At 47.5% G+C, this 27,861-nt stretch overlaps 1 protein-coding gene across 1 annotated transcript in view; it reads right to left on the reverse strand.

Annotated features, from left to right (window-relative positions):
- Nucleotides 1–18,549: 18,549 nt before the first annotated feature.
- Nucleotides 18,550–27,861, reverse strand: part of slc23a2 (solute carrier family 23 member 2) — an 86,908-nt gene continuing 77,596 nt past the window's right edge. Inside the window, exon 16 of the mRNA XM_085970955.1 lies at nucleotides 18,550–26,180. Within this exon, the coding sequence (XP_085827081.1) occupies nucleotides 25,951–26,180 (230 nt within the window). The 3' untranslated portion in view covers nucleotides 18,550–25,950. The remainder of the gene's footprint in view (nucleotides 26,181–27,861) is intronic.

Below are 27,861 nucleotides of genomic sequence, written 5' to 3' on the forward strand. Positions count from 1 at the left end.
TCTCACATGCCCTCTGCTGGTCAGGCATAAATAATCAATCAGGCAAATATGCTGGTAAGGCATAAATAATCAAACAGGCAAATACCATCACTATTTGCTGATATCATTACATCTCCCTTTCTTAAAACAAAAGTATTTTACTTTTATCTAACAACATGTTTTCTTTGTATTACTCTGCATTTTAACTGTAACACTTAATGAACTTACATTATCATTATCATTATCAAGGTTTTTTAACCTTGCTTTGTGTGTTCACATGAAATATGTAAATACACTAGAACTTGAAGAGAGAATAAGATAACATTACTTCCTTCTATAACAAGAGTCCTTAAACTTGCTCAATGAGTCTCTCAGGAGGCTTCACGTGTCTTGAGGATTTACTGATTGATTGTCCTTGAATCTGAGTTGTTGCCTCAGATGATGATTTCTCAGCTGTGTGATCAGGTTGTTCAACAGTATCAGTCTTTTGACCTGCTGTGTGATCAGGTTGTTCAACAGTATCAGTCTTTTGACCTGCTGTGTGATCAGGTTGTTCAACAGTATCAGTCTTTTGACCTGCTGTGGCTGGTCCCATGAGAAGATCCCGACAATTTCTTCTCAGAACAGCACCCTCATCTGTCTGAATGGTGTATGACCTTGGTTGAACTTCACTCAGGACAGTTCCCTTCTGAGTCCATATGTTTGTTTTGTCTTTGAACCTTATTTGGTCACCAGTGTGGAGTTCAGGTAGGTTTTGTGTTCCTCTGTCATAGTAGTACTTTTGCTTTTCTTTCTGTTGTTCTTTGAACTTCCTCACTTTCTCCCCCTCTTTTGTTTTCAGGAGGTTCTCTGGGATGGGTAGGTTTGACCTTAGCAGACGTCCCATAAGGAGTTGGGCTGGTGACATACCACACTCGAGCGGCGTTGTGCGGTATACAAGCATGCTCTGGTAGAAGTCAGTTCCACTGTCTTTTGCCTTGTACATCAGTCTTTTCACTGTCTGGACCGATTTTTCCACTAGTCCATTGGACTGTGGAAAGTGAGGACTTGACGTTGTGTGGACAAAGTCCTACTCTTTGGCAAAGTGTCGGAAACTTGCATTGTAAAACTGGGGTCCGTTGTCTGTGAAGACCTCGTTTGCCACGCCATGTCTGGAGAATATGGCTTTCATACATGTTATCACAGCATCTGCAGTGGTGGTGTACAGTCTACAAACCTCTGGATACAGGGAGTAATAGTCTGTGACTACAAGATAGTCCTTCCCTTGACATACGAATAGGTCAGCGCCTACCTTCTGGTAAGGTCTGTCTGGCGCTGGGTGTGGCTTTAGTGGTTCTACCGGATTGCTTGCTCGATATTTCAGGCATATTGTGCAGTTTGACACTTCATTTGTCACATCTTGGTTGATTCGTGGCCAGTACATCACCTCTCGTGCTCTTTTCTTACACTTTTCGATTCCCAGATGTCCTCCATGGATCCTTTTTAGCATCTCTTTTCTCAGACTCTTTGGGATAACTATTTTACTTCCTTTGTAGATGATGTCTTCGACCACTGATAGTTCCGCCCTGCAGTTCCAGTACTCTGCCATGTCAGGTGAGCAGTCTTGCTTCATGTTGGGCCATCCATCCAAGATGCTTTTCCTCAGTCGTCTCAGTGTTTCATCTTTGTTTGTCTCAGTCTTTATGAGCTCCATTTTTGCATCTGCTATGGGCAGTGCACTTGTGATCATGTCTACGTAGGCGTTCACTTTTTCATCCATTTTGGTGTTTGCGGGCTCACTTGGGTCAACAGCTCTGGACAACGTGTCTGCTGTATACATCAGCTTACCCGGTGTGTACGCAACATTCAGTGTATAGCGTTGCAGCCTGATCATCATTCTTTGTATTCTAAGCGGACAGCTATTTAGTGGCTTTTGGAACAATGCAATCAAGGGCTTATGGTCAGTCTCTACACTGATTGCTTGTCCTGACACAAACTGGTGAAATCTTTCACAGGCGTATGTGATGCTGAGCAGCTCCTTTTCTATTTGAGCATATCGCGTCTCCGCGTCTGTCATTGAGCGCGATGCATATGCAATAGGTTGCCAGTAGTCATATTTTTGCAGAAGAACAGCACCGAGCCCACTCTGTTATGCATCTGATGATATCTTGATGGGTCTCGCTGGGTCATAAAACATCAGAACTGGTTCCTCTGTGAGCAGTTTCTTTAGATCGCTCCATGACTTCCCGTGCTCATGATTCCATTCCCATTCTATGTTCTTTTCAGTTAGTCTTCTCAGTGGCGCCATCTTTTCTGAGAGGTTGGATATGAATTTACCCATGTAGTTGATCATTCCATTAAACCTCTGCACGTCCTTTTTGCATTGTGGCTTTGGCATATTCTCAATGGCGGACACCTTTCTGGGATCTGGTCTGATGCCCTCACTGCTAAGGATATCTCCCACGAATGTCAGTTCTGTCACCCCGAGCTGGCATTTCTCTCTATTCAGCTTCAGGTTTGTTTTCCTTGTTGCTTCCAGCACTTTTTTCACTCTCTCGTCATGCTCAGTTCTCGTGGTTCCCCATACTATGATGTCATCCATCGATGTATCAACTCCCTCCAGGTGCTCATAGATCATATGGATAGTTTTGTGATACACTTCAGGAGCTGAGGCAATGCCAAATGGTAACCTTAGGAATCTGTATCTGCCAAATGGACTGTTGAACGTGCACAGTCTTGAACTTGCCTCGTCCAGTTTCATCTGCCAAAATCCTGATGATGCATCTAACTTGCTGAAATACTTTGCATTTGCAAACTGTGACATGATTTCCTCATGTGTAGGAAGCTTGAAGTGCTCTCTCTTTATTGCTCTGTTTAGATCTCTTGGATCCAGGCAAATTCTGAGCTTTCCATTCTTTTTGTCCACAATGACGAGGGAACTCACCCACTCAGTTGGCTCATCTATCTTCTGAATCATGTTCAGGCTTTCCATCCTGTCCAACTCTGCCTTCAGTTGCTTTTGAAGAGCAAACGGAACTTTTCTGCATGGATGTATGACCGTTGGCATGCTTTTATCTACTCTGATCGTGTGTTCTCCTGGAAGGCAGCCTAGACCCTGAAATAGGTCGTTGTACTCTTTCATGAGTTCATCATAGACTGTCTCTCCTTCGCTTTCCACAACGAGGACTCTCTTTACCAGGTTCAGTCTCTCACAGGCTATTAAACCTAGTATGGCTTGCACATCCTTTGGCACCACGATTAATGCTAGCGTGTGCTCTCTGTCCTTGTGTGTCACTTTGACAATGCATCTTCCTTTCACTGGTATATTAGTACCTGAGTATCCTGTCACTTTCACTTTTATTCCATGTATCTTTGGTCTGGGTCTAATTTTCTTAAAATCAGTCTCTGATATCACATTAACTTGTGCTCCAGTATCCAATTTAAATGGAATGTGTATGTCATTCACTTTTAGTGTCAACATCCAGTCTCTTTCTTCTTTTTTGTTTTCAGACACAACATCCACATAGAACTCCTCTATCTCGCTTTCATCTACTGCATGGACCTTGCTTTGTTGCGCTTGGTTCTTACAGCAACGGGCATAATGGTTGTTTTTGTTGCAACTATTGCATGTTTTACCATGTGCTGGACACTTTTTTGGTGGATGCTGTGTACCGCATCGACTACATGACTTTTGATTGCCCCTTTCATTTTTGTTCGCTGGCCACGCCTCTTTTTTCACATTGGCGCTCTTTTTGTTAAACGGTTTGTGTCCATTCATTCTCACTGCATCCACGTTGCAGCTACTGTCACTGAACAGCTCCTTTGCCTGCGACTTCACAGTCTCTGTAGCCCTACACAGTGCTATGGCTTTTCCCAGGTCTAGATTTTGCTCTCTTAGCAGTCTTTCCCTTAGACCATTATCTGGAATACCACACACCAGTCTGTCTTTTATCAGCGAGTCTGTCAGTCCCCCAAATTCACATGCTTTGCTTCGGTTTCTCAGTTCAGTCACATACTGATCAATAGTCTCTCCCGTTTTCTGTACACATGTGAAAAATCTGTGCCTCTCAAATGTCACGTTACGTTTAGGTATGCAGTAGGCCTCAAACTGTTCCATTATTTTATCTAGCTTCATTTTGTCTCCATCAGCAGCGAATGTGAAGTTATTATACACCTCCAGTGCTTCATCACCCACGACATGTAAGAACACTGACGATTTCATTTTATCACTTTTCTCGTCAGCTCCGATTGCCGCTAAATACAACTCCAAACGTTGTTTGAACCTCCTCCAATTTTCAGCCACATTACCTGCCAACTGAAGCTTCACCGGTGGGTGTAAACCTTCCATTTTTTCACTTCGTTAGCTATTCTCCAATGGTAAATAACGATGTTCTCTTTTGGCTTGCTAATATGTGGAGAGCTGATTTAACTTCAGATTTTTCCTCTTCATCTCTTTCAATCACTTCTTCTGACACCATGTATTGATTTGTATGTGGGTTCAATGACGACACATTCATGAAAGAGAATGCCTTTTAATCTAAAGCTTGTTCATCTAAGTTAACAGCATTACAGGAGACACCATGTTAGAGATCCATCTAAAACGAAACCAAAACTAAACTTCTTGTCTCTCACCTGCCCTCTGCTGGTCAGGCATAAATAATCAATCAGGCAAATATGCTGGTAAGGCATAAATAATCAAACAGGCAAATACCATCACTATTTGCTGATATCATTACATCACATACATTACAATAATGGTGTAAAATCAATAAATCATTAATAAAATCCAGAGTGTTGGTAAAGGGGCTGTTTTTGTGGAGCCACTCGACAATAATATATGGAAACGAATGACTGTAATATGCTTTATTGCTTCCGACCCAATATTGTACTATCTGGGCCTGTCACAGAGTTGTGCGTCAGTATCAGTGACCAGCCAGTATACGGAGTCAACAGTATTCCAATTTAAGACACTTAAAGCGAGCTGGGAAGTGGCTTTGAGCCCAAGATCAGCCATGATCTTATTGAATGGCGGAGCAGGCTCGAGGGGCCAAGTGGCCTATTCCTGCTCCTATTTCTTATGTTCTTATGTTCTAACTTCAGGGTTTGTGCACGCACGATTCACGTGTATTCTTTGGTGCTAGCTGCAGCTCACTGGGTAGCACTCTCACCTCTGAGTCAGAAGGACAAGGGTTCATAGTCCCACTCCAGAGACTTGAGCTCATAATCTTGGCTGACACTCCCAGTGCAGTACTCAGGGAGGTGCCATCTTTCAGATACAGACCTTAAACCGAGGCCCCGTCTGCCCTCTCGGGTGGATGTAAAAGATCCCGTGGCCACTATTTCGAAGAAGATCAGGGTAGGTTTCCCCGGTGTCCCAGCCAGTATTAATCCCTCAAACAACATCACTTAAAAAAAAGACATTTTCTGATCATAGAAACATAGAAACATAGAAGATAGGAGCAGGAGTAGGCCATTCGGCCCCTCGAGCCTGCTCCGCCATTCAATGAGATCATGGCTGATCATCCAAATTCAGTACCCTGTCCCTGCCTTCTCCCAATATCCCATGATCCCTTTAGCCTTAAGAAATATATCCAACTCCTTCTTGAATATATTTAATGAACTGGCCTCCACCGCCCTCTGTGGCAGAGAATTCCACAGGTTCACCACTGTCTGGGTGAAGAAATTCTTCCTCATTTCAGTCCTAAATGGCTTACCCCTTATCCTTAGACTGTGACCCCTGGTTCTGGACTCCCCAGCCATCGGAAACATTCTTCCTGCATCTAGTCTGTCCAGGCCTGACAGAATTTTATAGGTTTCGATGAGATCCCCTCTCAATCTTCTAAACTCCAGTGAGTATAAACCCAATCGACACAATCTCTCCTCATACATCATTCCTGCCATCCCAGGTATCAGCCTGGTGAATCTTCGCTGCACTCCTTCCATGGCAAGAACATCCTTCCTCAGATAAGGTCACCCAAACTGCACACAATACTCAAGGTGTGGTCTCACCATTATTATCTCATTATCTCATTGCTGTTTGTGGGAGCTTGCTGTGCATAAACTGGCTGCTGCATTTCCTACAGCGACTACACTTCAAAGGTACATCATTGGCTATGCGGTGGGGAAAGAGTTAAAATGACATCGCTGGCAGTTTCACTGAATGGTGTAAGAAAGACAGGTGCTAACATGAAAGGCCACATCTATAAAGATGCGGTCAAGATAGCTGACCTTTGAAGAGAAACTAAACAATTAAATGGAGTCAGGGGGCAGGATTTTCATTGGGCTGTGGAGTCGGGATTGGAGGCGTGCGGGGGGTTAAAATCCCGAAATCAGGGGTCCCGACCCCATCCCGCACCCAAACCCGCCTCCATACCAGTTTCAAAGGAGGCGGGTACCCGCCCCGCACTGGGACCCGCCTACCCGAGGCGGGAAGGGATTAGTGCCAATTAACTGCCTGTTAACAGGTAGTTAACAGGCAGTTTTTAGCCTAATCCCTATTTTTAAGGTTGAAGTGTGGGATTCCTGGCGGCTCCAAACCACGCCAAGTTAGAGGAGGCGGGCCGTCGGGTTGAAGGGCTTCAAGGGGTCGAGATGTCGGTGTTCAGGTGAGTGATGTGTGCATGAGTGCAAAGGTAAGTGTGTTTGGTGTGTCTAAAGTGATTAAATAAGTTTTACATACCTTTTCTTACCTTTTCTGCCTTCCTTCCTTTAGGTCTCGAGAGTCTCTCATCTCACCGGCACAGAAAGCAAAATGGCTGCGAACTGTCAAAAGTCACAGCCTGCAGCTTTCTGTGCAGGAGAGATTTTAACTGAGTCTGTGGAGAAGGACTCAGGTTAGAAGTAAGACTGTCAGTGTTTGACAGCTTCAAACAGCTGTGAAACGCTGATATTTCATCTGTCAAAACCTCTTGACAGATGAAATGTCAATCTGTGATGTCACCTGTTGCCGGGTGGCCCTTAATTGGCCTGCTGAGCCCGCTGGGTGGGCTCAACAAGGTCAATCAAGTTAAAATCGCGTGGATTGGCCGCACCTCGATGGAGGCGGGACTACAACCCCGAAAGTTGTAGTCCCGCCTCCAACCCGACTCCTGAATGAAAATCCTGCCCAGGCTGTTCAGCATTTCAACTGCCTTTAACAGCTTTAGTACCTAGGTCACATCCCAAGGTATCTTTTAATTAGCATTCAGCAGTTTGAGTGATTGATTGAGGAGGCAGCTTACAGATGTTTAGATTAAGATTTGTAACCAATCCGGGAAGGTGCATGCGGGCCAAGATCCAATCAGGTTGCAGGAATGAATTTAGCATGAGCCATTTAATGTATAAAAATGTAGTGTGTGCTGTAACAATTTGGAGAAGTCTGGCTAAGACCGAGCAGACTGTCTCCCCACCGGGTGCAATAAAGACAACTTGACTATTGATCTGAAAGCTTTGTGTCGAGTGTTGGTTTAAAATACTCCACAACAGGCTGTCAAGTGCTTTGGGATGTCCTGAATACCGAGTTCCACAGGTCACCTGGTGAAGCTGCGAGGATATGGTTGGCACGGTAACACTGAACACCTCTTGACGGTCACAGCTGCAGGTGCAAAGCTAGTTAGCAGTAACCACCTCCTTTGTTCACTTCACATTGTTTTGATGCATCAGGCCGTGCAAATGCACCTGATGGCTCTTTTCTGATTGCTGAATCACAACACCTGAATCATGCAGCAAGGGAAAGTCCAATCTGCGCCAGGATAACAGGTCAACTCCCTGGCAGTTTTAGCACCTTTCCACCAGTGAATGACACACTGATCCTGTGTACGTAATCATTCACAATGCAATGCCTATGTGCTTACGGAATCATTTGGTTTTTGCCTTCTCTTGAGTTCTGCTTTCTTACATCAAGATATGATGGCTGATTTTCCAAGTGTGAAAGTTAGGAATCTAGGAAGAGGAGTGGGCCATTCAGCCCCTTCAAGCCTGTACCGCCAATCGATGAGATCATGGTTGATCTGTATCCTAACTCCATCCAACCCCCCCCACCCTCCTTGGCTCCATATATCCCTTGATATATGAAGAGACTCAGAAATGAGGCATCTAATGATAACGAGGAGTCATTACTGGTGACTCGAGCAATGAAACATCAAAGGAGAAATTTTTTGGCAGGAAATAAAAGACGCTTTTAGTGTAAGAAGAGACAGGTGTTTTCTCTTATATTCAATTGGATTTCCCTCCCAGTCTCTCCTGAAGGCAGTGATTCTTTTTCAGATATAATTCCATGTGCACCAGCCAGTCCTCTGGTATCTCACTCATTCCTCATCCCTACATTGGCTCCCGGTCCAGCAATGCCTCAATTTAAAAATTCTCATCATTATTCTCAAATCCCTCCATGGCCTCGCCCCCTCCCTATCTCTGCAATCTCCTCCAGCCCCACAACCCTCCAACATCTCTGCGCTCCTCCAATTCCGGCCTCTTGAGCATCCCCCACTTCTATCGCACCACCATTGGCGGCCGTGCCTTCAGCTGCCTGGGTCCCGAGCGCTGGAATTCCCTCCCTAAACCTCTCCACCTCTCTTTCCTTAAAACCTACCTCTTTGGCCAAGTTTTTGGTCATCTGTCCTAATATCTCCTGGCTCGGTGTCAAATTTTGTTTGATAATCGCTCCTGTGAAGCACTTTGAGATGTTTGGGGTTGGATCGGGTGGATGCGGGGAGGATGTTCCCGATGATGGGTGAAACTAGAACTAGGGGGCATAGTCTTAGAATAAGGGGCTGCTCTTTCAAAACTGAGATGAGGAGGAACTACTTCACTCAGAGGGTGGTAGGTCCATGGAATATGCTGCCCCAAAAAGCTGTAGAAGCTGCATCATTACATAAATTTAAAACAGAAATAGACAGTTTCCTAGAAGTAAAGGGAATTAAGGGTTACGGGGAGCGGGCAGGAATTTGGACATGAGTCTAGGTTCGGATCGGTCATGGCCCTGTGGTTAGCGGAGCGGGCCCAGGGGCCGTGTAGCCTGATCCTGCTCCTATTTCATGTGTCTAATTCTGTTAGATTCAGGAGATGGTTCTGTGATAGTGGATTGGCGGTTAGGATCAGATCAGCCATGATCTTATTGAATGGCGGAGCAGGCTCGAGGGGCCGATTGGCCTACTCCTGCTCCTATTTCTTATGTTCTTATGTTTTACTACATTAAAGGCGCTCTATAAATACAAGTCATTGGTGTTCATGTTTGAAGCCGTTAAGCTATTTAATCAAACGTAATTATAGTTGGATCCTACCCTGTCCTCATGCAATGTCCATACGAATGCACTTTCCAGCTCGTTCCCTTCCCATCCAGGAATGCTGGGGCCAATTTTAATATCTCCCCAGTACTCTGGATCAGAAAAGCTAACAGGAGTCGTGAACCTGAACTCTCCTGGTGTCTTTGGCTCAGTAACACACATTGATTCATCAGCGCAGTGACAGTCACTATTTTCACTGTTACCTCGGAACGTCCTTGGAGCCGAGAGCAGGAAATAACATGGGGACCTTCAAAAACTATCTTAAGGACAAGTTAGTCAACGGTTCACTGGGAACAACAGGAAATTGGACAAGATAACAGAACAATAGCCCTCAGCAGGTGGGTGCATTGTGTAGCAGTAGTGGTGGAAGTTATGTAGAACATGACGTACCATTGACCTACTTCACTAATCTGGCTGAAGACCATCTGAGTCACAATGTCAGTCCATTGTTAGTTTGTCTGTTGTGCCTCGCTCTCTTGTTCATCAGTGAACTGGACTTGTTCCTCCCAGTTTCCTCAGAAGGTCATAAGATAATTATGCATAATTCAGCTCATCTAGCCCAAAAGACCCTACATACTCCCTCAATTGATCCTGAAATGATTCTAGGGTTTAGCTTCCACTAATCCACCAAAGTCCCAAGTATTGACCACTCTTTGAGTGAAGAACTTCCTAATAAGCCTTCTACTAAATCGCACCAGTCCTTGGAGGCTATGGGACAGACCAAGGTATTATGGATGGATTCGACCTTGTTCTCACCGAACCTGCCTCCCCAACAACCCCCCGCCCCCCACTCGCAATTTCCAGCATAGGTGGTCAGCGCAGTTCCTGACCAGGGGCCTCCGGCCAATATCAGGACCTCTGTTGCTGCCCCTAGCACTGACTGAGGATCTGGACGGGAGAGCTTGCCGGCTTGTAATGTTCAGTGGCACAGAAGTTAATTGTTAGTCCAGCGTGTTAATCCTCTTGAGCACGATGGCTCGCGTACCAAGGCGTTCGGGCACTTAGGGCACATTCCGTTAAATAAGCAGCGCGCAGGCAAAGGTCACAAGCATCTTTAATTAAAGGGCACATTAGGCTTTCAATAGGAATAAAAGATCTGTGAATGGGAACACAAATCTCCTTAGAATAGGGCGAGGTTTATTTTGCCACAACAGACATACATTCTGAGGACAGCGTCCATAAACACAAGTCTCCGGCTCAGGCTAACCTGGACGGTGATGGAATTTCCATCGCATTATTTAAAAAAAGCAGAATGATTTTACAAGAAAGGGGCAGTGATTCACACCAGAGCTTGTTACCATCATATTGCCAAAAAAGGACTTCTTTTAAGGGAAAATGAGATAAATGTTAGAAGCAGAACAAAATACAGAGATTTAAGGTGATTGAAAGAAAAAGACTTACATTTCTATAGCGCCTTTCACGACCACCGGACGCCTCAAAGCGCTTTATAGCCAATGAAGTACTTTTGGAGCGTAGTCACTGTTGGAATGGGGGAACCAGATTGGCAAAAGAACCGGAGGTGACTTGAGGAAATATATTTTTTTTACACAGCAAGTTGTTGTGATCTGGAACGCGCTGCCTGAAAGGGCGATAGAAGCAGATTCAATAGGCACTCCATCCACCACCTTCAACATTCACTCCCTCCACCACCGGCGCACTGTGGCTGCAGTGTGTACCATCTACAAGATGCATTGCAGCAACTCGCCAAAGCTCCTTCAACAGCACCTTCCAAACCCACGACCTCTACCACTTAGAAGTACAAGGGCAGCAGACGCATGGGAACATCACCACCTACAAGTTCCCCTCCAAGCCACACACCATCCTGACTTGGACCTGTATCGCCATTCCTTCACTGTCGCTGGGCCAAAATCCTGGAACTCCCTTCCTAACAGCATTGTGGGTGTACCTACACCATATGGACTGCAGCGGTTCAAGAAGGCGGCTCACCACCATCTTCTCAAGGGCAATTAGGGATGGGCACTAAATGCAGGCCTAGCCAGCGACGCCCACATCCCATCAATTAATTAAAAAAAATAGTAACATTTAAAAGAGAATTGGATAAATATTTGAAGGGAAAAAAATTACAGGGCTACGGGGAAAGAGCAGGGGATTGGGATTCATTGGATAGCTCTACCAAAGAGCCGGCACAGGCACGGTAGGCCGAATGGCCTCCTTCTGCGCTGTATGATTCTATGATTCTATATGGGGAGAGTGCAGGGCAGTAGGATTGGTTCTAGCAAAGAGCCAGCACAAACAGGATGGGCTGAATGGCCTTCTTCCGGTTCTAATTACGGTTGCACGGGTTAGACTCCAGTGTGCCAAGCAGCAGAAATGAACTTATACCAAATTCCAGATGGTATAATCTGTGAGAAAGTCATGAGCTTGTACAGGCATGTTGAGGGCCAGAATTAATTTAATACTTGTTTCATTTGATAAGCTTTCAATCTCCACTCGATGTTTTGCTGTTTTTGATGCAACGTTCAATGAACGTTCCCAGTGAGAGTTTGAGAGGATTAGTTCAAACAAACCGAGCTTTAGGCTCTTTGAGCCCAGCGGGTGCAAGAAAGGATTTAGTGATTGCAAAGGGATCTATGAAGTCCTGGTAGATGTGAAAACCAGAATCAAGCCAAGTCTATAAATTCAAAAGCTTACATGACCCTTATGATTAAGAAATTTTCAGATGATACAAAAAAGGTGGTAGAGAAAAAGCGGGGAATTATAGACCGGTAAGCCTGACATCGGTAGTGGGGAAAATGCTAGAGTCTATTGTAAAAGATGTAATAGCAGAGCACTTGGAAAGCAGTGACAGGATCGGACAAAGTCAACATGGATTTACAAAAGGTAAATCATGCTTGACTAATGTACTGGAAATTTTTGAGGATGTAACTGGTAAAATAGATAAGGGAGAACCAGTGGATGTGGTGTATTTGGACTTTCAGAAGGCTTTCGATAAGGTCCCACATAAGAGATTAGCGTGCAAAATTAAGGCACATGGGATTGGGGGCAAGGTATTGACTTGGATAGAGAACTGGTTGGCGGACAGAAAGCAAAGAGTTGGAATAAACGGGTCGTTTTCCGAGTGGCAGGCAGTGACTAGTGGGGTACCGCAAGGATCGGTCCTAGGACCCCAGCTGTTCACAATATATATTAATGATCTGGACGAGGGAATTGGATGTAATATCTCCAAATTTGCAGACGACACAAAGCTGGGTGGGAGGGTAAGCTGCGAGGAGGATGTTGTGAAACTCCAGTACGATTTGGACAGGTTGGGTGATTGGGCAGAAACATGGCAAATGCACTATAATGTGGATAAATGTGAGGTTATCCACTTTGGTGGCAAAAACAGGAAGGCAGATTATTATTTGAATGGCAATAGATTGGGAGAAGGGGAAGTGCAAAGAGACCTGGGTGTTCTTGTGCACCAGTTGCTGAAGGTAAGCATGCAGGTGCAGCAGGCGGTTAAGAAGGCAAATGGTATGTTGGCCTTTGTAGCAAGAGGGTTCGAGTACAGGAACAAGGATGTCTTGCTACAATTGTACAGGGCCTTGGTGAGACCATACCTTGAATATTGTGTGCAGTTTTGGTCGCCTTACCTGAGGAAGGACGTTCTTGCCATGGAGGGAGTGCAGCGAAGATTCACCAGGCTGATACCTGGGATGGCAGGAATGACATATGAGGAGAGATTGTGTCGATTGGGCTTGTACTCGCTGGAGTTTAGATGACTGAGAGGGGATCTCATCGAAACCTATAAAATTCTGTCAGGCCTGGACAGACTAGATGCAGGAAGGATGTTCCTGATGGCCGGGGAGTCCAGAATCAGGGGTCATAGTCTAAGGATAAGGAGTAAACCATTTAGGACTGAAATGAGGAGGAATTTCATCACCCAGAGAGTGGTGAACCTGTGGAATTCTCTGCCACAGAGGGCGGTGGAGGCCAGTTCATTAAATATATTCAAGAAAGAGTTGGATATATTTCTTAAGGCTAAAGGGATCAAGGGATATGGGGAGAAGGCAGGGACAGGGTACTGAATTTGGATGATCAGCCATGATCTCATTGAATGGCGGAGCAGGCTCGAAGGGCCGAATGGCCTACTCCTGCTCCTATGTTCTATGTTAATTGGGCGTGTGGTTGATAATGAAGAGAAAAGCTGCAGACTGCAGGAAGATAACAATGGACTGGTGAGGTGGGCAGAACAGTGGCAAATGGAATTCAATCCAGAGAAGTGTGAGGTAATGCATTTGGGGAGGGCTAACAAGGCAAGGGAATACACTGGCCCAGAACTTGGTGTCAGGGGCTTGCCGCGCGTGCAAGCCCCCGATGTGCACTTACCCGGCGCGCCGACATCTGAAACCTGGCCCGCAGTGGATTTCCTGTCAGTGGCCCGGTTCTGATCTCGGCGCGCTGTGCTAACCTGACCCAGCGGCGTAGTTAGTGCGATGTGCCGGCTGGGATCAGGTGAGCACTGTTCAGCCAATCAGGGGAGGGGAAACTTCATTCATAAGTTTGATAGTAAAGACTGTCAAACTCATGAAAAGTACGGCACCCCAAAACACTACTTAAACTTTAAATAAAATTTTAAAAAGCATCCCAATAATTAAATTAACTATGAATAACTTAAAAAAACTATTTTAAACAATTAATCAAATTTTTTAAAAAAATAAATTTTTTAATAGGGTCTAAAACTAAACTTACCTTACTGTAGATTCTTTAAAAATAATAAACCTGTGGAAAAAAAAATTCTAAATTGTACTAAAAGACCACTTACCTGTAAAACTAAGTACTTACGTGTGGTTTTTCAATGCATAAAAACCGGAGCCCTTTACACATGCGCAAATCTGTAAAAATACAGGAAATCCAAGTCGCACGCGCTGCCCAATACCGTGCATGCGTTCAGCCTCTTAACCCCTTGGGTCAGAGGACAGGAAATGCCGGTTTTCAGCGCATGCGCTGTTCATGCTGAAAACCGGCAATTCCTCCTGGCACACACGTGAGTACCCTGTCCGTACTCACGCATTGTGCCCGGAATTACTGGGCCACTATAAATGGCAGGACACTGAGAAGTGCAGAAGATCAGAGGGACCTTGGAGTGCTTGTCCACAGATCCCTGAAGGTAGCAGGCCAGGTAGATAAGGTGGTTAAAAAGGCATCCGGGATACTTGCCTTTATTAGCTGAGGCATAGAATATAAGAGCAGGGAGGTTATGCTTGAACTGTATAAAACACTAGTTAGGCCACAGCTAGAGTACTGCGTGCAGTTCTGGTCACCACATTACAGGAAGGATGTGATTGCACTAGAGAGGGTACAGAGGAGATTTATGAGGATGTTGTCTGGGCTGGGGAATTTTAGCTATGAGGAAAGATTGGAGAGGCTGGGGTTGTTTTCTTTGGAACAGAGGAGGCTGAGGGGAGATCTAATTGAGGTGTATAAAATTATGAGGGGCCTAGATAGAGTGGGTAGGAAGGACCTATTTCCCTTAGCAGGAGGGTCAATAACCAGGGGGCATAGATTTAAAGTAATTGGTCGGAGGTTTAGAGGGGATTTGAGGAGAAATTATTTCACCCAGAGGGTGGTGGGGGTCTGGAACTCACTGCCTGAAAGGGTGGTAGAGGCAGGAACCCTCATCACATTTAAAAAGTACTTGGACATGCACGTGAAATGCCGTAACCTACAGGGCTATGGACCAAGAGCTGTAAAGTGGGATTAGGGTAGATAGCTCTTTGTCGGCCGGCACGGACAAGATGGGCCGAATGGCCTCCTTCTGTGCTGTAAATGTCTATGTTTCTGTGACCCTGTTGTTGAATGCACTTCCAATACAACGGATGACGTCGAAGTGCAGCGACCGTTGCTATGTCGGTGAATAGGGAAGCCATTGCGTGCACAGCAAGATCCCACAAACAGCAACCGGACGACTGAATAGCTAATTGGTGTCAGTCTAGGCAGCCAGAGCTCCAGAAGAACAATGAATTGGCTACGTTCAAGGTCGAAGCCATTGATCTTCTGTTGGTCAATTCGGACAACATTGCAGCAGGAATTTTGATTACCCAATATCGACCACCGATGTTTGTAAAGGTTTAATATTAAAACCCAAAAAGGATAGGACTGCACAGCAGAGAATAAATGGTGATGAGAAATATACCCTTTTTGAACCAAGATAGAATAACCTGGAAGGACTGGGCTCAAGTGTTAGCTTCCTCAGGGTAGTCGCTCTCTTGGCTCTGGTTATGTAAGCACTACAGAACCTCAGCAGATTATCTGGGACATTACAGTGCAGGGCGAAGGGTGTTCCTTCCTTCAGATGAGACGTTGAACTAAGTCGCTGGCTGCTTCTTCAGATGGACCTTAAAGATCCTACGAGGCTATTTGAAGAGCAGAGAATAATCCTGCTTTAATACATCTGATGGCTGTAGGTGGGATTTCAGTCTGTACCATGCATTTGCCTACATATATTACACTCCAAAACCCCTTGCTCATGAAGCCTTTTGATAACGATAAGGCACTTTCATCACAAACCACAGCTTTGTTCGACATTGAACTGGGGGCAAACTACACACAACCCGATTCCTTGAAACCACAACACTGGCATCAAAGAGCTCGTAAAATCGCTCTGAGAGAGAGGAGTGAGGAAGATGTGGTCCACTTATCACAAGAGATCACAGCCATCAAAGGGTAAAGTGTTGAAGCTTGCTTTGCTGCCGTCACCCTCGTGACCTTTCCATGCAGTCCTTCTGTCGAAACTCCTAATTCTGTCTAAAACACTAGGGGGGTGGATTAGCACCGGACATCTGGTGCCTGGTATAATGAGCAACAAATGTGATTCTGCCTGTTTTGCTAGGTGTCCCACACGTTGGACGAATCACGTTTAACAACCTCCCCCCACACAGTATCACTTGGCACAAGGAGTGGGCCTTTGGCGTAGCAGTAGCATCCCTACCGCTGGGCCAGAAGGCGTAGGGTTTCGAACCCCGCTCCAGACAGTCCCGGCAAGTGGAGTCGGAGCTCCGGCTCTAAATTCTGGGTTGACATCCAGCGGGATACTTGCGCCCATGGGTGCCCCCCCCCCTTGTATGGGTTGTGGGACCCCGTAAAACCCTCCCGCCATAGGACTAACCACCCTCATGGCTGGTACGAAGATGGTTACGGTCACGGAAGTAGCGTTAATCGCGGCCAGAAATCCTTCCACCACTTCATACAGTTCCCCAAAGGGAACAGTGTGAAGACACGTACGACGACGATGACTTGGCACAAAATGTCTTTCGTTTTCCAAAAGTGCTGACTCGGAATAGTATCCCAGTAAGAGTCAGCGCCTTCCGAACAGTAAAGACATTTCAGTGGGATACTGTTCCACAGATACTCTGTTACAATGCCTATTGCTGCTGTGTAAGCCAAGAAAGGCAGGTGTAACCGTCAAGCCCCATCCTGTTCGCACCTGACCTTCACACACTTTGCTCTTCCCAGTTGGAGTCACTGGCCAGTACATGTCCACAATCTACTTGACCATGAGGCATCAGAATCGAGTCTGATCTGCAGTACGATAAAGGGGTCACAAAGCAGTCAGAAGTGTGAACCCCAGCTGATTTACTCCCCTTCCTAGCCTATTGTGTCAGCCAGGGCTCAGTTGGTGGCACTCGAACTCACGACTTTCTGACTCTGAGGCTAAAGACCCACTTGAGGGACTCAAGGTCATAATCCAGGACCAAAGGAGTGCTGCACTGTCAGAGGTGCCACTTTTCAGATGAGCTGTTAAACCAAGTCCCCCATCCGCCCTCTCAGAGGGATGTAAAAGATCCACTATTTTAAAGAACAGCAGGAAAATCCTGACCACTATTAATCCCTTAACCAACACCTAAAACAGATTATCTGCTCATTATCACATTGCTGTTTGTGGGAGCTTGCTGTGCGCAAATAGCTGCCGCATTTTCTACAACAGTGACGACACTTCCGAAAGTACTTAATTGGCTGCAAAGCGCTTTGGGACGTCCCGAGTCTGTGAAAGGCGCTATATAAATGCAAGCCTTTCTTTCATATTGGCATCGTCCCCACCACCCACCTTGGTTGAAGAACAGCTAACTCCGGCCATGTTTATCTGCGGGGTCCAGCACCACACCACAGAGTGTGCTTACCCACCGGGCCACCAGGGGGCAGATTGCCATAGTCACAGAATAGTGCACCTCAGGAGGATGCCATTCGGCCCATCAAATCTGCGCCGGTTCTTTCCAAGAGCAATCCAGCCAGTGCCGCTCCCCCACTCTTTCCCCATATCAATGTTTTCTCCTTCAAGTATTTATCCAATTCCCTTCTTCCCTGGTGAAGAAGGCCTAGTAGTGCCTATATTTCCTAAGGAGGCTGAAGGGATGTAACCTGTCACCCCTGATCCTCTCTAACTTTTACCGCTGCACAATAGAGAGCATCCTGACGAACTGTATCACAGTATGGTATGGCAGCTGTAGCTACTATGACCGGAAAGCCCTGCAGCGGGTAGTCAAAACTGCCCAACGCATTACCGGCACCCGGCTACCGACCATAGAGCACATATACCAGAAACGCTGTTTACGGAGGTCACGGTCCATCATCAAAGACCCTACCCACCCCAGCCACAGTCTGTTCGCCCTCCTGCCATCTGGGAGACGCTACAGATGCATTCGCACCCGTACGACCAGATTTAGGAACAGCTTCTTTCCCAGGGCTGTCATCCTACTGAACTCCACAAATAAACTCTAAAGCCTGCACATCTGCCAATGCACTTTATTATGGTTATGTTTATGTTAATGTATTACAAGCCAAATGTATGTTGAATGTTTAAATATCTTAATCTAAATGTACACTCTCGGAAGCCGCAAGCCTACATTTCGTTGTACTGCACTTGTGCACTAACACTGACAATAAAGTTGATTATGATTATGAAGGCTACTATTGATTCTGTTTCCACCACCCTATCAGGCAGCGCATTCCAAATCCTAACCACTCGTTGCGTAAAAAAGTTTTTCCTCCTGTCGCCTCTGGTTCTTTTGCCAATCACCTCCAATCTGTGCCCTCTGGTTATCGACCCCTCAGCCACTCTATCTAAACCCCCCTCATGGTTTTGAACACCTGTCAAATCTCCTCTTAGCCTTCTCTGCTCCAAGGAGAACAGCCCCAGCTTCACCAGTCTATCCACGTAACTGTAATCCCTCATCCCCGGAACCAGTCCAGTGAATCTCTTCTGTATCCTCTCCAAGGCCTTCACGTCCTTCCTAAAAAGTGTGGTGCCCAGAATTGGCGCGAATGTTAGGACCTTGAGCTAATAAGGGACGGCGAGGTGATGGGGTTGGAAAGAAATGAAGCACAAGGAGGAAACGATTTCATTGCCAAGTTTACAACATACTTTTTCTTTTTTTTTTAATTATTGAACAAACTTGGAATGAGAAGATTAACAGGTATGGTGCTACAACGGCCCTGCAAAGTCTTGCAAAGACATCACAGGCATTTAAATAGATTTCACATGATGCAATGTTAGAAAAATACAATTGAAACTCTGCTGTATTTCTACATGCCGATCTTGAGTACAGGGTTACAAAGCTGAAACACAAGATTGCTTAATAACAAACACAGGCAACAACAAAGAGAGCCTTGAACAGCATCAAAATGATTTACAGCCACCCTGCTGGCTTTAGAGAGACAGCACACGGTGCTACCGAGAATGGACGTTGACTGTTACAGGCTAAATACTGCAAAGTGGCTTCCTGAAACTGGCACCGACCCCGTCAATCAGCAGCCGAGCTCCCATCAAATGGGTGCGAGGCACAGCAAGAGCCCGCACCCCAAATCTCCACCCTGCCTGCCACCCAGGTGTCGGACTGCGGGGGAGGGGAGTAGACACCACTCCAACTGTAGAACTTGCTGCCCATCAGTACAAGGGTCATCCCTGACTACCCTTTTCTTTACTTTCTACCCTCCCATCCATAAGGGCATGCCTGCTGACTGTTTGGCCCAGTGTTGATTATTATGTTTATATTGACAATGCCAGAAAGTTTTTTTGGGGGGTGGGGGCTGCGTTAAAAAGGAGTTGCCTATCAACAGGCTGACTATCTGCACAAGGTCCTTTTCAAGGCTCCGTCTTTTAAGCTGGTTTTGTTTTCAAAGCTCAAAGCTGCCTCTTAAAGAAGGATATACTTGCCATAGAGGGAGTGCAATGAAAGTTCACCAGACTGGTTCCTGGGATGGGGGGGATTGTCCTATGAGGACAGATTGAGTAGACTAGGCCTGTATTATCTAGAGTTTAGAAGAATGAGAGGTGATCTCATTGAAACATACAAAATTCTTACAGGGCTTGACAGGGTAGATGCCGAGAGGTTGTTTCCCCTGGCTGGGGAGTCTAGAACCAGGGGTCACAGTCTCAGGATAAGGGGACGGCCATTTAGGGCTGAAATGAGGAGGAATTTCTTCACTCAGAGGGTGGTGAATCTTTGGAACTTTCTGCCCCAGAGGGCTGTGGAGGCTCAGTCGTTAAGACAGAGTTTTTGGATATTAAGGGAATCAAGGGATATGGGGATTGTGCAGGAAAGTGGAGATGAGGTAGAAGATCAGCCATGATCTTATTGAATGGCAAAGCAGGCTCGAGGGGCCAAATGGCCGACCCCTGCTTCTATTTCTTAGGTTCTTATGTTCTCATTAGTGCCAAGCCCAACCGGCTCGAGCTCAACGCCTGCCCCAGAGTCACCTCCTGATCACATGGGGCTGTTGCTTGACCACATGGCAAACGTGCGGCCACATGAAGCACAACAGTGGTGACAAAAAAGGCCAAAAGAATATTCTCTGCTCGAGAAAATTTTAAAAAAATCCAATCCTTTTTGCTACCTGGAAGAGGGAGTATTGCGAACAGATTGCTTCTTCATCTTTGGGGAGAGCAGGAGGTGGGTCAGGAGCAAGACCGCCTCTGCCCTCAGGCAGACTGGTGGGGCCACTGTCAGGGCAGAGCAACTCGTATCGATGCAACTGCGATGGCGAAGCCGTCACTCAGTCCTGGGTATGGATTTAGTACAGATGCACCTAAGCCTGTCCAATCCGTGTGCGGGACATATTATTCCAGTTCTATTTATTGTGTTTGTAGCATCCAGGACAAAGCCGCCCGCTTGATTGGCACCCCATCCACCACCTTAAACATTCACTCCCTCCACCACCGGCGTACCGTGGCTGCAGTGTGTACCATCTACAGGAAACTTTGGTTTATCCGGAGGTTAACTGTCCGGAATGCTTGAGCCACCGGCAAAATTCAGGAGTCGGTTCAGTAAGTTTTTTTTCTTTTCGTTGCTTTTTTTTTCCCCACCAGTCAGGCTCTGCAAGGTCTAGCTAAAGCTGTTGCTTAGCTACAGAGACGCTTGCAAGCTACAGCCGACTGTTTAGAAGCTGTTGCAACAGGGTTTGTTGCTAGATACGGAGCTCAAAAGCTTCCGTATGTTTTAACATTAGCGCTGGTTTGTCTGGCAGTTTTGATGGGATGGCAACAGCTCGGTCCCGTCGGTGCCAGATATCACAAAGTTTCCTGTACAAGATGCACTGCAGCAACTCGCCAAGGCTTCTTCGGCAGTACCTCCCAAACCTGCGACCTCTTCCACCTAGAAGGACAAGGGCAGCAGGCGCATGGGAACACCGCCACCTCCAAGTTCCCCTCCAAGTCACACGCCATCCTGACTTGGAAGTATATCGGCCGTTCCTTCATCGTCGCTGGGTCAAAATCCTGGAACTCCCTCCCTAACGGCACTGTGGGAGCACCTTCACCACACGGACTGCAGCGGTTCAAGGCGGCTCACCACCAGCTTCTCAAGGGGCAACTAGGGATGGGCAATAAATGCCGGCCTTGCCAGCGACGCCCACATCCCAAGAATGATTGAAAAAAAATACAACAGATGCACTGCAGAGATTACCAGCTCTGCTACCGAACGAGCCTCTGCCAGGCTAGTCAGCTCGCCTCCCCACCATTATATTAAAAAAAAGGGGAGGACGAGATTGATTTATCCTTCTTTTCTCCCCCTAAAAAGGTGCCAGTTTCAGATACTGCGGGGTAAGCTCACGAGGTGCAATAATCAAAAAAGACAAAACAAAACAACATACGACAATCAAGAGTGTTTTGTGTGTAAAATATTCCGGGGCCCTGAGGCACAAGGTTAATATTGTCGCATGACATTCTCGTTGCGCCACCTCCGCCGAGGTTTGCAAACTGGCACAGTTGTGGCCGGGGAAACAGCACGTTTTGCTTCCAGTAATGCCCCGTCAGATCACCTCGGGCGAACGGACCTCAAACCGGACTGGGCCAAGACCGTCTCACCACCCCTCCCCCCAGTTCCACCTCTAGCAGCATTGATGAGATTAAGAGATACAAAACATTAAAAATAAACTGCAGGGCAATATATATTTATATATATATTTATGTACAAGAAAATGTAATGATTCAAGAGGAATGTAGGTCTGGACTGACTGTGTGAAGCAACTGTTTGGAGTGCAAGGCAAACCTGCCGGCGGATTTGAGTTCAAGGTGAAGCAGCATGGTCCCTGTAACGCTCTCAACAGGGTCAGCGACCAAGCTTCAGGAGCACGATCTTCCATCCAGTGACTGGTAATATTGATGCAATTACTTGTAACTGAGCAACTGGCGTTGGTCCCGCCATTCACTAACCCAATCGACTATTCGACTCTGGGGGCATCGCAGCAGAGCACGATCGTGCCCTCGCTCGCCCGAGAATGCTGGGGACGGGAGGCTCTCGTTGATTTTGACTCAGGCCGGGGTGTTGGGGGGGGTGGGGGTGGGGGCCCCAACTCCAAATCGCTGCAGAGCCGGGAATTGATGTTGGGCCCGTCCTAGGCAGTACGGGTTCAGTGCCATCGTCACCCATTCAGCATCCAGGGACGCCCCAGACGCTGGACTTTGCCCGATATGCTCAGAGTCGAGGCCACCCACACCTCACCACCACTGCCCCCCCCGCCCCCACCCCCCTCCCGCCCCCCAGTATTGTGCAACAAGGCCAACCTGCCCTAACTAACGTTGCTCCTCAAACTGGGTCGGCATCACAGCCTCCCAACTGTGTCTGCTCGACCCCGGCAGACACAGTTAGAGGGAGTTTGAAGGAATGGTGCCGGGCGCAAGCTGGTATCTACAGACAGGAGAAACAAGAGGTAATAAGCCAGAGATAAATCTACTGTCCTCCTTTACTGCCCATTACAGAGGACCCTTTAAGAGAGTTTTTTTTACTGCAACTGGATTGGCAGCATTATAATTATCCATTTCAATCCAAAGAAGGGTCAATTTCCATGGTCAGGGTTACTAGTGTGCTCACTTCTTTTTCCCGTAGGCTTTGGATTTCCTTCCCCCCCACTGCATTGCCCGCGTCACACGACGTCTGTAACTGGCCTCTTTTTTCACCCTCTGCCAATGCTGCAGTGAGACTGGGCATCAGCGGTGTTGGGTCCAAGGCCAGGGCACCGGTGCATGGCTGGCTCGAGCTGGCAAAACCCCTCCCTGAACACAAGCACTGCAGCATCCCCATGCACCACCCCCCCCCACCCCCTCACAGGACCGAGCGGGAGATGCTGGCGGGCATGAAGAGGGGCAACCTCCGGGCCAAGCCGCACGCGCCCATTTTGCAACTCGCTGGCACTGTCACTTTGCAACTCTTGTCCGACACTGGGTGCGGGAGGACATCAGCGCGCCACTCAAAAGGAAGGGCGGGGGGCTCGTTTATTGGCAGCATTCCCACCACATCCGTTGGCAACAAGGGGCGGGGCCACGCAGCAACCGCGCGCGGGCAAAGCCGGGAAACGCGCAAACGAAACTGAGAAACGCCACTCTTTGCAAATTAAGGAGCATAGTACCGTAGAAAAAAAAAAACAATCTTTAAATACCGTGCTCCCCATCTCTCTCCCCCACCCCCAACCGGTCACGGAACGTGGCGCTGGCCCGCGGCGCCACGTCCCGTTCACGTGGGGTTGGTGCGCCCCCTTGGCGGCCAGCTCCCCCGCGCCAATCAAATGAATCCGGCAAACAGGGAGACGAGCCCCCCCCCCCGCCAGAGACTGACTGCTCGCGCCTCTCCGCGCCAACAAAATGGTGCTACCGTTCCGCAAACAAGAATTCCCAAGAGCGGCGCGTGAACAGGGGAAACCCACAGTGTGTCGAAGGAACGCATCCCCTCCCTCCCACTCCCCAACACCCACTCTGCGGAGATTTACTGAGGAGCTCCTGTTACTGTTGAAGCCTTGCGACACTTTGCCATCTCCCCGATTGGGGGCGCGAGTGTACAGCATGACATGAATCAACTGAGCGGCCTGTGGGTGGCGCTGTCCAGGGAGAGTATAAATACTCGGGCACGGGCCCAGCTTGCGCAGGACATTCTTAACAGGAACTAGTGAAGGACACAACTAGGCCTCCATGTTGTAAAACAGTTGATTAAAGCTTTGTTTAACGCTTAGACCAAGTGCCTAGTAGTTTTCTTACGTCACAGCATTTGTTAAAAAATCATTTCCAACTTGTCCAAATTCCTGTCGCTATCACCGCCCCCCTCTCGACAGGGGGAGTTGAGGTACGTTTCCCCCTCCCCGCCCCCCCCCCCCCCACCCTTCGGGCAGGTAGCTTTCCACTTCCACTCAACAGCCGGCAACAAACCATGCCCTCAGTGAGTTGTCTGTTCAATGTGGAATGTAAACAACGAGAGATTAAACCGAGCACAACCCCCTTCAGTCACCTCGGAGCTCCCGCTAATCGCACAGCCAGCAATAAACACAAATAAAACATCCAAATTCAATGCATCCGTCTGACTAACGAGAAGCGGGGCGTGGCCACCTCGGCTTGTTTTGCTCCAGAGTGCCAGACTGGAGTGGAGTTGCCCTGTGGTGCGGCACCATCTTTGGGGTTATCAGCAATGTTCCCAGTAAGCAGCTGTCTGGCAGTCCCGCAATGGCCGCTCGCCGGCGTTATGATGCAGAAACCGCGCATGCGTGGATATTTGATTGGGCCACGCGCACCCCCCCCAAAAGAATCAGCGGGAACATTGGTTATGAGCGCAGCGTTTTGCGGCCACTTAGTTCTTCCAGCTGCCCTGCCGCACCAACGCAACCAATTGGTCGACGAGCAAGCATTGAACTCTGCCCCCCTCCGCCAGGCCCGCTCGTCTGCAGGGGTCGGAGAGGGAAAGGTCCCGATGGACAAAACTCAGGGCTTCCCCTTGAGGTCGTCATAAATAAAATAGACCGAGAGGGGCTGCCGAGGAACTAGCTCATTTGAACTTTAGAAAAGCCAGTGACCAGAGTCCCACCAAATAAGAGTGTTCCAACTTATGGGACACGGGGCGGTAGAATGTAGGACTGGGAATTGGATAATAGAAATAAAATCGGATAAGAAAAAAAAGTGTAAATGGAGGGTAGCCGTGAGAGCCACCCTATCAGTCCGAGTGCTGCACCTCAGCAAACGATCTGGAGGCGGAAACCAATCGTAAGCTTGTTAAATTTGCCAATGACCCCAATTCAGGAGTGCAGGAGGGGCGGAGGATGGCGTCAAGGTTTTACTGGAGGATTCAGATCTGCTGTGCAATTGGGCAGATAAAATGGCACGTTAAATCTGATCACTGCAAATGCAAAAGCATTAGGAGGAAGAATAGGCAAGATAAATCCACAACACGGGGTGGGTGGGGCAGACACGGGGGCACTTCCAAAGGGACCTGGGAGTGACAGCAGAGTTGAGTACTTTCAGTGTTAAGACATGGAGGAGAAGGAACTGGACTGTCTGACACAGAGCCCTCACCGCGCAGTGTGTGGACAAGGGTAATGCTGAAGTGTTATGGTCAGGCCCCACTTTGAATAGTTTGTGCAACACACCACGTCGCACCTCAACAGGGAAGTCCTCGCACTGGGAGGGTGCAGAGAGAAGTAATAGGATTGATGGGAAGTAGACGAGCTACAAGGAGAGAGGGGTGGGGGGGTCAAGCTTAAGTGCTACGATCTAGAAAGAAGTTTAAAAGGACCTCACTGAGGTATATCAAATGGCTTATGAAAGGGGAAGGAACAATTCAGGTGAAGCAGAACAAAGCAAACACTTAGTGTAAAGCAAATTAAGACAGATCCCAGGAAAGAAAAAGTCCTGAGTTAAAAGGGTTCTAAGTGTTTGGAATGATTTCCCAGGTAAGGTCGGGGGAGGAATCCAAAACCTAATTTGGGATGGGGGGTTGGATGCTGGGCTGGGTGAGCCGAGTCATCAGGCAGACAGACTGGATGGGCTGAATTTTCTTATATTCCCGGGGAGCCATGTTCTAGGAGAGAAGAGCAACGGTGGCCATTGGCTTGCTCAGAATGTCGTTCTGATTGAAATGCACCCCCCCCCCCCCCCCTTAACCCTGCTCAACAGAAATAAAAGGGGGTCATGCCGAGTTTGCGTAGTGTCCCGAATGCGGGCTGGGCTATTTTTGCCGGTGTAGACAATGACTCGGACACGGAGCAGACCCGCCAAGGTTCCCACATGTTACGACATGAGATGCCTTGATGGCGATGTTGTCCAACAAAGGTTTCAAACCGACAAGGTGGTAAATTCTTTGCTCCCGTCCCAGCCTGAACATAAAGTTTTTTTTTATCTCTTGGTTTTTGTTTGGTGGGAGGGCAATGACACAGAATCTCTTGGCACCCCCCCTCCCCACCCCAACCATCATTGAGGGCGCATACGCAACAGCGGGAAAGGATTCCTACGACTACAGAGGACGGTGTGGTCCGTTACATGCTATACTGTCGACTCCGGGTCCTGCTCCCGCCTCCGGACGCTGCTCTTCTCCTGGCACTCTCCCCAGGCGTATCCAGTGAAGGTCGGGCTGATCGGCAGATAGCTGAAGAACTTGTGTCTTTTTAAATACTTCATGCCAAAGGGCAAGTTGTAGGTCTCTTGGCTGTCCGAAGACTTGGCCCCGGCGACTCCAGCCTTCCACTTGCGAAGACCCCTCTCTTCAATGGTTCCTGTCGTGAAGGAAAATGACTTGGTCAGATAGGTGGACCATCTACCTACGTCCATCGATAGGAAAAGCAAACTCACATTTCTATAGCGCAGTTTTGGTTTCCATATTTAAGAAAAGATATACTTGTTCTCGAGGCAGTTCAGAGAAGGTTCACTCGGTTGATTCCGGAGATGAGGGGGTTGACTTATGAGGAAAGGTTGAGTAGGTTGGGCCTCTACTCATTGGAGTTCAGAAGAATGAGAGGCGATCTTATCGAAACAGATAAGATTGTGAGGGGGCTTGATCGGGTGGATGTGGTGAGGATGTTTCCACTGATGGGTGAGACTAGAACTAGGGGGCATAATCTTAGAATAAGGGGCTGCCCTTTCAAAACCTGAGATGAAGAGAAACTTCTTCACTCAGAGGGTCGTAAATCTATGGCATTTGCTACCTCAGAGAGCTGTGGAAGCTGCGACATTAAATAAATTTAAAACGGAGATAGACAGTTTCCTAGCTGATAAGGGAATTAGGGGTTACGGGGAGAGGGCAGGGAAGTGGAGGTGAGTCTAGGTTCGGATCAGCCATGATCCTATTGAATGGCGGAGCAGGCCCGAGGGGCCGTATGGCCTACTCCTGCTCCTCCTACTTATGTTCTTTCTCGACTTCAATGTCCCAAAGCACTTCACAGACAATGAAGTACTTTTTTGACGTGTAGTCACTGTTGTAATGTAGGGAACGCAGCAGCCAATTTGCGCACAGCAAGCTCCCACAAACAGCAATGTGATAAATGACCAGATCATCTGTTTTTTTTTTTTTTTAGTGATGTTGGTTAAGGAATAAATACTGGCCCAGGACCCCAGGGAGCACTCCTCTGCTCTTCTTCAAAATAGCACCATGGGATAATTTACGTCCACCCGAGAGCGCAGACGGGGCCTCGGTTTAACGTCTCATTCCAAAGACGGCACCTCCGACAGTGCAGCACTCCCTCAGCACCGCGCTGGGAGTGTCGGCCTAGATTTCTTTGTGCTCGAGTCTCTGGAGTGGGACTCGAACCCACAACCGCCTGACTCAGAGGCGAGAGAGCTGCCCACTGTGCCACATGTAGCTCACCCCCGGGCAATTCTGGAATTCCCTCCCTAAACCTCTCCGCCTCTCTCTCTCCTCCTTTAAGAGGCTGCTTAAAAACTACCTCTTTGACCAAGCTGGTCACCTGTCCTAATATCTCCTTATATGTGGCTCGGTGTCAAATTTTGTTTGATAATCGCTCCTGTGAAGCGCCTTGGGATGTTTTACTATATTAAAGGCGCTATAGAAATGAGAGTTTCTGTTCCCTTCCATCACTTTTGGATGCCAACACAGGCCCCAAAGGTACAGGAGCAAGTGACTAACCCACTGTGCCACCCAGTTCCCACGCAGCTTTCTCAGTCGGATTTCACTATTACACTGCATTCTGAGGATCTTGTTACGAGTGACAATGCAGTGGGATGGATAGGGATGAATAGTGGATAATAATAATGAATAATCATCAATAATGAAAGCATCATTGGCTTGCTTTCTTTCAGTAACACGGTGTTCTGTTTAATTGCCACACTCAGCTCAGGGAGAGAGCTGGAAAACAAGCTTGTACAGACAGCCAGGACCCTCGTCCTAATTCATAAATCAGGCAAATTATGGGGAAACACTTTGACTGAAATTGCTGTGAA

Source organism: Somniosus microcephalus, chromosome 30, assembly GCF_052327205.1.
Source record: "Somniosus microcephalus isolate GS21.2 chromosome 30, FLI_Smic_1.0, whole genome shotgun sequence".
NCBI lineage: Eukaryota > Metazoa > Chordata > Chondrichthyes > Squaliformes > Somniosidae > Somniosus > Somniosus microcephalus.